At 32.4% G+C, this 12,961-nt stretch overlaps 2 protein-coding genes across 3 annotated transcripts; one reads left to right on the plus strand and one right to left on the minus strand.

The window, feature by feature from the left end:
* The first annotated feature begins 1,986 nt into the window (after positions 1 to 1,986).
* Positions 1,987 to 3,372, plus strand: LOC131165633 (chlorophyll a-b binding protein 6, chloroplastic). The gene is made up of 4 exons (XM_058123582.1): positions 1,987 to 2,401; positions 2,509 to 2,611; positions 2,696 to 2,984; positions 3,081 to 3,372. Exons 1-4 carry the CDS (start codon positions 2,196 to 2,198, stop codon positions 3,230 to 3,232), a joined length of 750 nt encoding a protein of 249 aa, XP_057979565.1. The 5' UTR covers positions 1,987 to 2,195; the 3' UTR covers positions 3,233 to 3,372.
* Positions 3,373 to 4,773: 1,401 nt separating this feature from the next.
* On the minus strand, positions 4,774 to 8,303 carry LOC131165634 (uncharacterized). Of its 2 annotated transcripts, none has more exons than XM_058123583.1 (7): positions 7,873 to 8,303; positions 7,456 to 7,771; positions 6,114 to 6,686; positions 5,949 to 6,005; positions 5,554 to 5,697; positions 5,189 to 5,310; positions 4,774 to 5,056 (listed from the first exon to the last, which is right to left on the minus strand). In XM_058123583.1, the coding sequence occupies exons 1-7, from the start codon at positions 7,934 to 7,936 to the stop codon at positions 4,950 to 4,952; spliced, it is 1,383 nt and encodes a 460-aa protein (XP_057979566.1). In that variant the 5' UTR covers positions 7,937 to 8,303; the 3' UTR covers positions 4,774 to 4,949. The 2 variants fall into 2 exon arrangements, with proteins under 2 accessions (XP_057979566.1, XP_057979567.1); XM_058123584.1 differs by having other exon boundaries at positions 4,774 to 5,044; positions 7,873 to 8,092.
* Positions 8,304 to 12,961: the final 4,658 nt, after the last annotated feature.

Genomic DNA, 12,961 nt, shown 5'->3' on the forward strand with positions numbered 1-12,961 from the left:
TATAGTAATCTTATTCTGATTCCCATTCCATGCAAGAATGAGATCCCCCGTTTTACTTACATTTTGATTCTTGATTTTTAATTTTGGAATAAAATTTTTATTTCTCGAAACACAATATTTATTATAATATAATAATTACATTAATATAGTATAGTTTTTTTTTTTTGAAAAAAGAGGGTGGCACCTCCATTTATTTATTAATAAACCCTCACTTTTGGTGGATGAATACTGTGGTTACAAGTTAAAACCAACCAACCAAATTAGGACAAACAAAATTAAACATAACTACCAAAGGAGATAAAAATATAAAAACAATAAAAAACAAAACGAAATACACCAAACGAAACTCTAGAGATGAACTAACGACGAACGGAAACAAGACCTCACCTATCCATCCGAAGGATACCTTTCAGATAGTATAGTATTATATATTACATAAATTGAAAAATAATATTAGTATTATGAAATCATTATTAATATTTAAAATATTATAATATATTTTAAGATAAAAAATTAAATCATCATTATTAATATTTTTTATTATATATAATAACTGTATAACGTATACAAATTAATAGAACAATATTAAATGTTAAATATTATGATATAATTGTGATATGATTGTTGATTTATTATGTTATTATTTTTTATCTTAAAAATAAAAAAAATTTAAATTGAAATATTTATTATCATCAAATATAAATATATAATGATAAAATTTAATAATTATATAGTATAGAAAAATATATAATACCATATATAGTATAATATAACATAATATAATACAAAAATATAAAAAATAATATTAATATTAAAAAATAATTGAATATAAATATATAATAATGTTTTTAATATAAAATATTTAATCATTATTATTAATATTATACTATATATGATAATATTATAACACAAAAAAGTAAAAGAATAGTATAAAATTATAGAATACTATGATATAGTTGTGGTTATTATTATGTATAAGTAAAATAAAATAAAATTTCAATTATTAATGTCATTGATAAAATTATACAATAATAAATTTTAATTATGATTTAATATATAAAAAGAATTAAATACTATTATTTTATAATGCTATGGTGATTGTTTTATTATATTATTATTTTATGTTAAATAATAAATTATGCTATAGTGTTGTAATACATGATATTTTTATTTACATTTAACAAATTACATATTAAAAAATAATACCTATAAAATATAATATTAATAATATAGTTTAAACAAAATAATAATAAAAAATATAATAAAGTATAACATGCAAAGTATAATCAAGTATATAATTTTCAAAATGATTTTATTGTAAAAAAATATTTACTATGTAGTTTAATAAAATCATATTATGCAATGATTATATATTTATAATATTATTATTCTATATTAAATTAATTGAATACATTTTTTATCCTCAATGACATAATTAATAAATTAAACTTAATTCCGATTCTTATGTTATATAGCAAACACTATAATATAATTTTGATTTTGATTTTTTGCGGAATCAAACATAAGAGAGGAATCTGACATTTCGTTTCCGATTCCATTAAATTTCAATTCCGATTTTAATTGTGCACTAGACGTTACTTTGACGTCTTTTTAGTTTTTAGTTTTATGTTAGTTAATGTTGAATTTAATATCAAGATCCCTTTTAAGTGGAAAATTATACAAGAAACCTCCTCCTCTTCAACACATAACAAATTGATCATACATTCATTAATATGAGATGGATACCCATTTTTAATAGGCATATAAGAAATAGGTATAGACATATAAAGAGATCTCTTGTATAATTTCTCCTTTTAGGTTATGTACACAATTTTACAAACTTATAATATCATCCTCTCAACTCTCATCCTTTTTGGCCCCCTTAACATAATAATATAATATGTTATATACTTCCATTAAATCAGATTTTTCCTTGAAGCCAACACCCACCACACAAATAAGATGTAACACCAACCTGAAAATCCAGATGGACAGCTCAATGGATGACCTGCGTGACACGTGGTTCACCCTATCCAGAGCAAGCCTCGCCACCCAATGACAATCTACATTTAGATACGCCCATATCCCCTCGTTGCCTATACCTGTACCAGTCTCTTTCCATTTCCCACACTGCCCCTTCCTTCCTGCCTCCATAGCCGCCCACCAGTTAACCAACCAGTTAGTTGATTCAGAGAATGGCCTCCAACGCGTTGATGGGTTGCGGCGTCGCCGCCGCCGCTTGCCCCTCACTCCTCTCCTCTTCCAAGTCTAAATTCGCCACCTCAGTGTCTTTGCCCACTCCCGGCGGCTCCACAGCCGCGTCCGGCCGCTTCACCATGTCCAGCGCCGATTGGATGCCCGGCCAGCCCCGCCCACCCTATCTCGATGGCTCTGCACCCGGGTACGTATCTAATCAAAGCACTTATTATGGTATACGCTGTCATATACACAAAGATCTATGATCTGGTTAAGGAGATTTTTGTAATTTGTGCGGTGGATATATATCAGTGACTTTGGATTCGACCCCCTCCGCCTGGGGCAAGTCCCGGAAAACCTTGAGAGATTCAAGGAGTCCGAACTCATTCACTGCAGATGGGCTATGCTTGCCGTGGTAAGTTCTCTGAAGTCAAAATTTTATATGTTACAGAGAAGTAGTTCAGATTTTATGTGAATGTGTTTGATGAAATGGATGCAGCCGGGGATACTGGTGCCGGAGGCCTTGGGGTTGGGGAACTGGGTGAAGGCGCAAGAGTGGGCGGCGATACCGGGAGGGCAGGCGACGTACCTGGGGAACCCTGTTCCGTGGGGTACCCTCCCCACCATTTTGGTCATCGAGTTCCTGTCCATAGCCTTCGTGGAGCACCAGCGCAGCATGGAGAAAGACCCGGAGAAGAAGAAGTACCCCGGCGGAGCTTTCGATCCATTGGGCTACTCCAAAGACCCCGCCAAGTTCGAAGAATACAAGGTTAAAGAGATCAAAAATGGTACGCTAGCTACTTGAGTATTCTATTTCCACTTTGCTTTTGCTATCGTTTTTTATCTTCGTTGTGTTCAAAAGAGTGAATTTGATTGCGGTGCAGGGCGCCTGGCGTTGTTGGCATTCGTGGGGTTCTGCGTTCAGCAGTCGGCGTACCCGGGAACAGGGCCATTGGAGAATTTGGCAACTCACTTGGCTGATCCATGGCACAACAACATTGGAGATGTGATTATTCCCAGATCAGTTATGGGTTAAACTATTCACAGTAACAATTATGTATCAATATTAATTATTTTGCAGCTTTTGTATATTTTGGCACGCCTCAATTAGGAAATATCAGAGAAAGATTGGATAATGTAATTATTATTATTATTATGACCACTATTAGTTGTGGACATGTGTGCTTTGCTACTCTCTAAACATTTATTTTTAATTTAAAAAACTAATTGCAGAGAAATAAATAAGAGTTAAGGGTCATTTGCTTTCGAATTTATCAAGTAAACACAAAGTGGCAAGCAAGTTGCATGTGTAAATAAAAATTACTAATATGTCTCTTGCTCGATTACTCTCTCCTTAATGCAAGTTCATACCTTTCTCCCAATTCTATATATGTATAGTTTTCGACCATAGTATATAATGCCTAACTCTTTTGCATTTAACGATCAGTGTAATCAATGAGTTGCAAAAATAAATATGGGCAGTAGCAGAGAGGCTGTTGGCAAGCATCCATAGTGTTTAATTATTATCAAAATTAATGAAATCTTGAGCTAGCAGAAACATATCTGCTTCACCTTAAAGTTTTGCAAAATCACTAGATTTGCATCGTACATTACTTCTCTTTTATTTCAATTTGATAGTCGAGAAATTGAAATGTTAGACTGAATAATTGCATCATGCTTTAAATAGCCAATCAGGTTTTGGGACGCTAGATGGTTAAGATAATATTTGTAGTATGATGAAATGTAATTTTCCTTTGAAGAAGTATAGAATGTTATCAAATTTAAGCATTGATATTTTTATGTTGCAGTTGCGGATATTTAATCTACATAATTTTTCTACCACGAAATCCTTTAATTGAGCCTTAGGGGAAGAATGGCTCTCATTTTGATGAAGCAAGGAGCTGAAGCTGTGAGTCAACTCACTAGCTATTTGCATTCTAACAATTTGCAAAATCTTACTTAAAGATTTTCGATGCAGTAGAAGGCTTTTGATGCATGAAAAGTGTTAGACACTCCCATACTCACCCGTTTGTGCAAAAAAAAAAAACCACATAAAATACACAAAATAGAAAACCAAAAGAAAGGAATTACCCTTAACTACCACCGTCTATCACTCAAGCATTTACCAATTCGTTTTGCATTCAAATTGACAAATTTCTAGCAGATGATATGGAATCACATTGGGTGTGGTATCATTGGTGTAAAGGTGTGGCTGCTCTCTACTTGTTGTAACTGTACTATGCTGAGCCTAATAACTTGTAAAATACTGAAATACCATGTGTTTTAGGCAACTAAATAGTCATTTTCCATATTTAATTCAGTATGGCTAGAGTTGCTATTTCACTATGTGGAATTCAAGTTGTAAGCACCTATATTATGCGTGCTATTTAAGTTATACTCAGCTATCATTTTGTTAAAATAAGTGGTAGAATGTTCATATACTTTAACCTAATTAAATACTTAGCTTATGAGTTTGTTCGAAAAATGTGAAGAAAAGAAAAAGATGAATAAGCTAATTAAGTCTTACCTTGGGTTCTTATGTAAGGGTAAGTCAAGAGTCAAGCCACACACAAAAGGGGGAGCCAACTTTAAGCTAATTTTTATTTTGTAGAAGATAACAATTTATATCACTTACATAAATTTAAAAGTAACCCCCCTTTATGATCACAATCTCAATACAAAAATGATTCTAGGAACTTCAAAAAATGAAAATATACATGTTTTTTTTCCCTCATTTTTCTAACTATTAGAATCTAGAAGAGAACACTGACTGGTAACGTGAGCACTGTCAAGATTGAGACGATTGTGATGACGTTCACATGGTTAATGTGCAAAGATGATCCAATGTCTGGTAAGAGAACTGATGCACATAAATCTCAGTAAGCAATGAATTCACTTCTAGGACTAGTTAAAATATATGCTTGATAGTTGATAATAAAGTTACAGTACAGCAAATCGTCAACCCTTCAGCAAATAAAAGGAAGAAGGATACCTGAATTATTATTTACTGTAGATAGGTTGACCTGGTTTAGTTCTTGTATGCTTTGCGAAATTAAAGCTGATTTCCCAAGGTATGACCTTGTAAGCTGTTTCACTGCAGCTAATGCTTGAGTACTGCCCAAAAAAAAAAAAAAAAAAAACACTTAATCTTAGCATTTTGTGTACAAAAAAGCTTTAAATAATTTTATTCTTCCATCTTTGAGCTTCATCTTTCAACTGGCAACCAGTTTATGCAGAGGTGCATGGTGGAAAATTTCTTACTTAGCATTGGATGCATCTCAAGAAGAAAATATAAATCTTGCCCAAGCAAAGGTTGCAACCTTGATTCCCGGAGAAAGAAAAACAAGGGTTTAGTACCTTGGACTAATAATGTGGCCTTCTCCTGTATAACTAGCATCAACCCAGGTGGTGGAGTTGAGCAAGGTTTGCAAAATGACCAATCTCTTCTTATTCAAAATGGAGTTACTCCCCATTACCACATTAGCTGGAACAGTGCCAAGGCTGATCAAGCAAAAGAGCAAGCCACTTAAAATCAATCAATGATAAACCAGTAGCAACTGAAAACTATGTATACAATACAAAAAGGAAGTTGTACTTGTCTCCAGGTTTTGAAAATCAGAAGAACATAATGCATGCTACCAATGATAAGATTTAGCAGCCTTTAAGTTTAAGCTTCAACTAGCACAGAAAAAAATGAAACGACCAGCAGAAAGATCAACATTTTTCGAGAACTATGTGAATTGTATACTCACGAACAGGTTCCTGGATAGCCATTGATTTCTCTGCAGCCCCCTTTTGGACAAAGATACCTGCATATATGCAATAGATTTAAACAGAAGAAAACACATGATCGAAATTCAAGTACTAATGAATAAAAAGAAAAATTCTGTGTAAGGACAAGCCATCAACATATTTACATGAAATCTCTTAGGGACTTTGTAGACCATGACTGGTTATGAGGCCCTTCCATGGAGTAAAGCAGAGCAGTGTCACCTTTGACAAATGCAATGTCCCCTAATTCCTCCAGTAGGCACCTAAAAGCCCCGGAGTGACCAAAGTACACACTGTTTGATTGGCAGGAGCTGTTCTGATCAAAGCCCAGTCCTTCAAACTCTAACTCAGATGGAGCACAGACCTCAGTGAAGAAACTCGCAGCAAGTTCCCAGTCATTCTTTTTCTCAGAATAGACCGATGTTCGTATATGAGCAATGGGATAGTTCCAGCCTGCAGCTGTGGAGTATCCTCCATGGCAAGACCTAAGGCCCTTGAAATCCATTAGAGTAATGTCCCTGTTGGCCATGCAGGCCTCCCTGCTTACCACTGCAACCGCTTCATAGCTCTCAGCACTGTTGCAGTAAACTTCATTAGCAATGGCTTTCATGGAGTAGTTGATGAATGCAAAGTAGGCAAGTCCTGCTTCCAGATTTATTACATCCGCTTGGCCTTTCTTTATAGAATCCAGGCACTCTAGGGTTGTATCTCTTTGAACGCTGCATACAAATTAGAAAATGGAATTCAGGGAAACACGGAGCAGGTAGGGAATTCTAGTCAAAGATGAGGAATGCTCCAAATGATGTGAATAGTCATAATCATTACTTTCATAATGTTTTTTTAATTTTTTTTGAGATTATAATAGTTGTAATATTGTTCATAGTTTGATATTGATGAAATAAGGTATATAATATTTTTGTTTAATATAAATGAGTTCTTATACTATGCTATATTTATTTGAAGGGCTCTAATTTTCTATTTCTTCTTCTATTTGCAATAAATAAATTCGAAAAAATAGTCATTTTTAAAGTCTAAAAAATACTGCTCAGACCAATGCAAGCCCTAGGTGTTTATTTTGGTAGAAATCAGTTTGGTAATAATTCATGATTTCCCCAAATTGTGAAACATCAAATTGGTTTTCGTAGCAAAAGTAATAATCCAAACAGACTATATAAATTAAAAATTAATCAAACACAAAATCTTATAGGTGCAACCTGCGTGCTTTCACTAGTTTCGAGAAATGCTCGAGTGTCAATAGATACCGAAGCTATTGAAGAAAATTTTATACCTTGCAAGATCCATGGCCCATAGCCACGGTGGGCTAGGCCCTAGCCTGTAAGATAGATATATTATGGGCTTTTGTTCTTGTAAAAACCATGACACAATGGAAACAAGTTTGTAGACGATCTGGGCCGCTGGGCCAAGAACTAGGTCCACGTACCAAGTCGATTGGCTTGGGCATTGCAAATCGAAGGGTGTCAAACGTACCATTTCCACGTGTAACCATCTGATTGGGCAAATAGACTCACAAAATGTTGACAGTTCACGAACTCCTCCCGCACAGCGCACCACCTCACCGTAGCAGATTCCGTGTCCTCTTCCGCGGAACTCGCCGGGATCTCGTCCGAGCCGCCGTCTTCACTTTCTTCCTTCTTCACCGGTTCAGGCACCGGAGCTCCGTACTTACCCCGGAGTGACTCCGCCGGCGCGGGCGGCTCTGACAATGCCGCTGTCGGAGGAGAGGGATTGACCGCGGGCGATCCATCTCCATCGCCCGATACCGGCGATGGCGCCGGCTCGAAACCTGTAAAAATTGAATTCGATGCATTTGAACAGGATGAATGCAAGGATTATGTCGAACATAGGATCGTGAGTAGGTGAATTGATTCAAGAATTGGTCCGTACCTGCAATGGAAGAGGAGAAGAGGGAGGAGAGGAGGAAGAGAAGGGGGAGAGCAGAGATCTGCATCTGGAATTGTTGAGTGTGATGCAATGCGAACTGAAGCAGATATCCATGTAAGATCCATTGATTCTGATTTGTCACTTGCCAGGCAGTGCCTAACGACTAACGTTGCGAGGAAGCAATTGCTTTTTTAGTTCTCCACACCCTTTTCATTATGATTGCTTCATCGAAAATTTTGAGATTTGTTTTAATTGTAGTATTTTTTGGGTACCAAAAAACCACTATCCAAAATTATGCTTTCAATTTTTTACTGTGAAAAATAGCAAAAACTAATTAAAAGAGAGTCGTTCGTAATCACAATCATACAATAATTATAATGATAAAAGCAATTTTTATTTAGGTATATGTAAGTATGAGTAGAAATTAAAGATATGAAAATGCATTGTGATGAACCACGCTATTATATTCATGTAAAAAATAATAATAAAATAAAAATAATCCTATAGAGTTTCAAACATTAAATGCATGCATGGTCCAAAATGGAAAAAAAAATTCCAAAAACATTGTAATTTTAACTCAATAACATGAATTAAAGGCGCTAATCAATTATCATCGAGCTGATTAAAAAGATTCTTCTAAATATCAAATATTTTTAACATATTTTTCTCCCTTTTCCCTTGGTTATAGGAAGCAAATTTGGTCCAATTAATATCATAAGGCCAACAATAATCTAATATTATTAAGGGTATTTTGAGTTGTGAAATTTTTTTTTTCAAGTTCTTAGAAAATTACAAAGGTTTTATATTTATCTATTAATATTTTTTTCATTTAATTATATGAAAATTTTTAAAACTATATCAAAATTTTTATTCGAATGTTAAAAAAAAAATTACTTTTCAAAACTAAGCATGCCCTAGGACATGGGAAAATTTGAAAATTTAAATTTAATTCACTGCATGATAATGAGATTTCACCTATGATCTTAAACATGGAACTTTCTCTTTCCTTTTTATTGCATAATAGGGTTTGCAAATACTGAGAATAAATGATGACTTAGGTTTAGTTTCACTTTTTTTTTGGCTAATAAATACAATACTTAAAAGAATTATTAAGTTAATATAAAATTTGTTAAAGGAAAATTTTATTTTGAGTTTTAGCAAAGATGTTGTAAGTTAGAGAATGGCGAAAAGAAACTTTAAAAACATTGTAACCTAATATCATTTTGATTTGGCTTTTGGGCTAGTGGTTCATCTTCTCACTCTCTATTGAGGAGATGGGAGGTTCAAGTCCCAATAAGGGCAGGTGTTATTGAAATAGTTACTAGGCATTGAAATATGACATTTATGTGTACATTAAATATTAATTGTCTTATAATTTTATCCTTTAATGTATTAGCATTATTCATTTGTTTGGTACACAAGAATAAAATGAAATTAATCTTTATAGTGATTTTTCATTATATTTCACTTTTAATCTGTTCCATCAAATATACCAAACATTAGGTTAATTGCAATTGGCTTACCTTTAAAAAAGGAGAAAAATAAGGTCTAGTCATGAAATAACAACTTTAACTACATAAAATTAATAAGTTCAAATCTATAACTTTGTAAGTTAAAAGTACATGAATTAAAATAATTTTTTGCTTAGTAGTTAGTAGTATCAAGACTAACTTATTATTTTAGTTCTTTATTTACTATTGTTTTGTCGGTTGGTATGGTTTTTTAAAACTATTTTCACACTAAGTACATACTATCTATATTGTTATGCATTATTGAGCATTTGCTAGGTAAACATGAGGAAGCAATAACAATTTTTTTTTTTTTGTATTAAATTTAAGATCTCTATAATTAAATAGAATAAGAATGAAATAATCATTTACAAAATATAAATTAATAAAATAAAAAAGATAGTAAATACCATTTAATTTAAGATAAAATGATGATGTAAAAGTCATCATGCATTATTCTAAAACAGATGATGAATGTCTATGCACTATAAGGTAAATAGTGGATTATAAATTTATAGTGCATTAGTAGAAATAACTTATCTTATGCTTGGAAAAGTTTGGATTTGTATTGGATTTGGTTAAAATATAATGAATTTTATTGGTCTTAAATTCATACTGCCAAACATAATGTTAGTCAAAATTTAAAAAATACACATAATCAAAAATTAGACTAGCAGCAAAAAATATGTTAGATTTAATACCTTCTTCACATGTTATTTAATTTCAAACTCAAAATGTTGAGTTTATTTATGAACGAGTGGTGCAATTGACTGTGGGAACCAATAATGACATTGGTAGCCATAGGAGGCGAGAATTGCTCAAACAATCCCAATCGGACCTGAATACCAAAAAATGACTATTTATTTTGAGATGATTGGTTATCTTGATTCATTAGATACTTAAAAGTGAATAAATCTCAGTTCCAAGGGATCATATCTTCTACGAGGACTTTTACTTGCGTGCCAAGAATAAACTCTCTTTTATCTTACAAGACCTAGGGCATGTGAAAAACATGGATAATCGTGGAAATTTTTTTAAATTGACTAGAAAAATGTGGAAAGGTACAGGCACAACATGTTTGACCAATCAATAATATTTTTCCACTTTTGATTCTTCTTTTTAGATTGAATTTATAATATATTGGTAGCCATAGCAGGAGTGCATGCCAAGAATGAACTCTCTATGTCATAGGAGACCTAGGCATGTGAAAAACATGGGCTGCATATACATATTTGCATGTAGGTTTTAGCACCAAGTAGCTTGATAATTGTAGATGAGTACCATCTTGATTCAAAAGTTTAAGCCTATTGAATCTTGGACTTAACTATATATATAAATACCTATTATGCACTCAATATTTCAAAGTATGACAAACTCACAAGTGAAATTCTTAACAATAGATGTATTGAGATTTTGTGCATGTTCAGTGCATCAAATATAAGATCCAATTATTTTAAGTTATATGTTAATATATGTTTGATGCTACGTGATATGATTATGGTATACTAATTAGCATGCGAATGTATTTAATGTTTTCCTGTACTTGAAATTTAAAAAAAAGTCACCTACTTATAAATATTGTTCAGGGTTATTTGTTAATTAGTTGGTTTCATGTACAAAAAATGCTCTATTATATCAAGATTTTAATTAGTGAATAAAGTTGCTAGATTAATCACATTTTTTATGTATATTTTAATTAATTAAGTAATAATTAAAATTTTAGCAAATGGCGGTGAAAAATATATATTTTTTTTTAGAAATTGTGAAATTGTTTGGTTGATGGCTAATGTTTAATCTTTACTTTTTACTTCTTGTTATGCATTTATTTTTTCGATAACCTAGGGACTTCAGCTACCATCGCAACGCTTTGGGATCCACCCATTGACGCATTCCTGATAATTTACCGGTGTAATGTCTCAAGGGGGAATCAAACCCGTGACCTTAGGATCAAAAAAGTCACAAGTTGCTCTTACCACTTGAGCTGAACTGGCTGGGCCTTGTTATTCTTTTATATTAGGAGGCATGATATATGTATAAGATAAAAACAACTCTTTTTACATTTTATATCAAATTCAAGACTTCAACTATGTATAGAGATTTTGTTTGGAATGATTGTGTTCAAGAGAAAGAAAAAAATAAAGATAAAAAGAAAGTCTTTTCTTAAAAAATAAAATTTAGTCCAATATGATTAAAATAAAAAAATTAGCATTGTTTTATACATATTCTATTTCTTTAAAAAAAAAAAAAAATTCAAGTAAATAAATATAAAAAAGTGAATTTATTTAAACTTTTCTTTCCTTTTACTATTGTTTTCCTTGTTTCAAACAAAAAAATTATGGGGTTTGAGGTAAAATGAATAATCCTCCATGACTGTTTGTGACTCTTATGAAGAGCATTTTTCACTATTGGTATTACCAATCATCCCTTTAATATTAGGTAGAATCAGCATCTTGCTAATCATCTTTACTTTGGCTTGGAGCAAGACCTTCCTAATAGCTGTTGCTTCGACTTGGTAAGTTGATACAACACTTGCTACCTTTAATCTTTATAATTAAAACTTCAACTTGATTCGCCTCAAAATGATGCTTGCACCAACTTGATTTCCAAAATTAAATGCAGCATCACAATAAATAATTATATTAAAATTCCATAAGTCATGAATGTAATTAGAAGTCTCATTGTTTGAAATATGAATGCATTCATCATGACATTTCTTTCAAAATTATAAACAGATGTCAAGGAAATAATGTTAGAAGCTTCCTAAATAGTCTTTTTGATAATTTTTTTTTTTATCATTTCTCCCTCTCCAAAATGAAAAAACTTGACAAGAATTGAATGTGAGAAGGCATGGGAAATGGAGGCAAGTGAATAACAAGTACTTACATTTCTTTATTATTATTATTACTTTAATAAAAAAAGGGTAAAAAAATAGAGGTTAATTTGTTAAGAATTCTATTTATAAGTTTGTCCTACATTAAAAAAATTAAATGGATAATGAGTGTTTATATATATGATTGGACCTAAAATTCAATGAATTAAAGTTTTTGAATTAAATTGGTGCTCACTCATATATATTAAGCTTACCCATATATCCTCCCAACATTAATATGATTCTCATATATATATATATATATATAAATAAATTATAAATTGTTTTTTTTATTTGATTCATTATATTGCTTGTACCAAATGAGGGTCCCTAGGAGCTAGTGGGTGTGAAGCTGAAAAAGGGAGTGGGAGCCAACAATGGGGCATAGCATCAGAGGAATCACAGTACGTGCTTTAATGTCTGAATGATTGCCATTTTTAATGGGTGTACTCTGCCTGATTGAACTTTGCCTTGTGACGCTTCATTTCTTATTTAGGCAACTGTTAATTAAAGTGACATTTTTCCTTCGCCTGGGTACTATGGTAGGTTTTGTAGGGACCATTTCTGCTGTTCCCTTTACCCTTATGGCTCTCTCTCTAGCTTGGGCTAAAAAGCCCAATAGAGAACAGAAACTACATCCGCCCATGGAAGGGTGCAAAGCCCATTAGTTAAGGGGCTAACCTTTCTTTTCTCTTTGATGACCCAAAATTTTTAT

The sequence above is a fragment of the Malania oleifera genome, chromosome 10 (genome assembly GCF_029873635.1).
Source record: "Malania oleifera isolate guangnan ecotype guangnan chromosome 10, ASM2987363v1, whole genome shotgun sequence".
NCBI classification, from domain to species: Eukaryota; Viridiplantae; Streptophyta; class Magnoliopsida; order Santalales; family Ximeniaceae; genus Malania; species Malania oleifera.

Excerpts from the sequence above, each read along its gene's own strand:
- LOC131165634 (XM_058123583.1), bottom strand. The coding sequence starts at position 7,936 with ATGCAGATCTCTGCTCTCCCCCTTCTCTTCCTCCTCTCCTCCCTCTTC. Across the intron at positions 5,311-5,553 it reads GGCCACATTATTAGTCCAAG|TACTCAAGCATTAGCTGCAG; the intron begins GTACTAAACCCT and ends TTTTTTGGGCAG. Across the intron at positions 5,057-5,188 it reads TACAGTAAATAATAATTCAG|TTCTCTTACCAGACATTGGA; the intron begins GTATCCTTCTTC and ends TATGTGCATCAG.
- LOC131165633 (XM_058123582.1), top strand. The coding sequence starts at position 2,196 with ATGGCCTCCAACGCGTTGATGGGTTGCGGCGTCGCCGCCGCCGCTTGC. Across the intron at positions 2,612-2,695 it reads GATGGGCTATGCTTGCCGTG|CCGGGGATACTGGTGCCGGA; the intron begins GTAAGTTCTCTG and ends AAATGGATGCAG. Across the intron at positions 2,985-3,080 it reads GGTTAAAGAGATCAAAAATG|GGCGCCTGGCGTTGTTGGCA; the intron begins GTACGCTAGCTA and ends ATTGCGGTGCAG.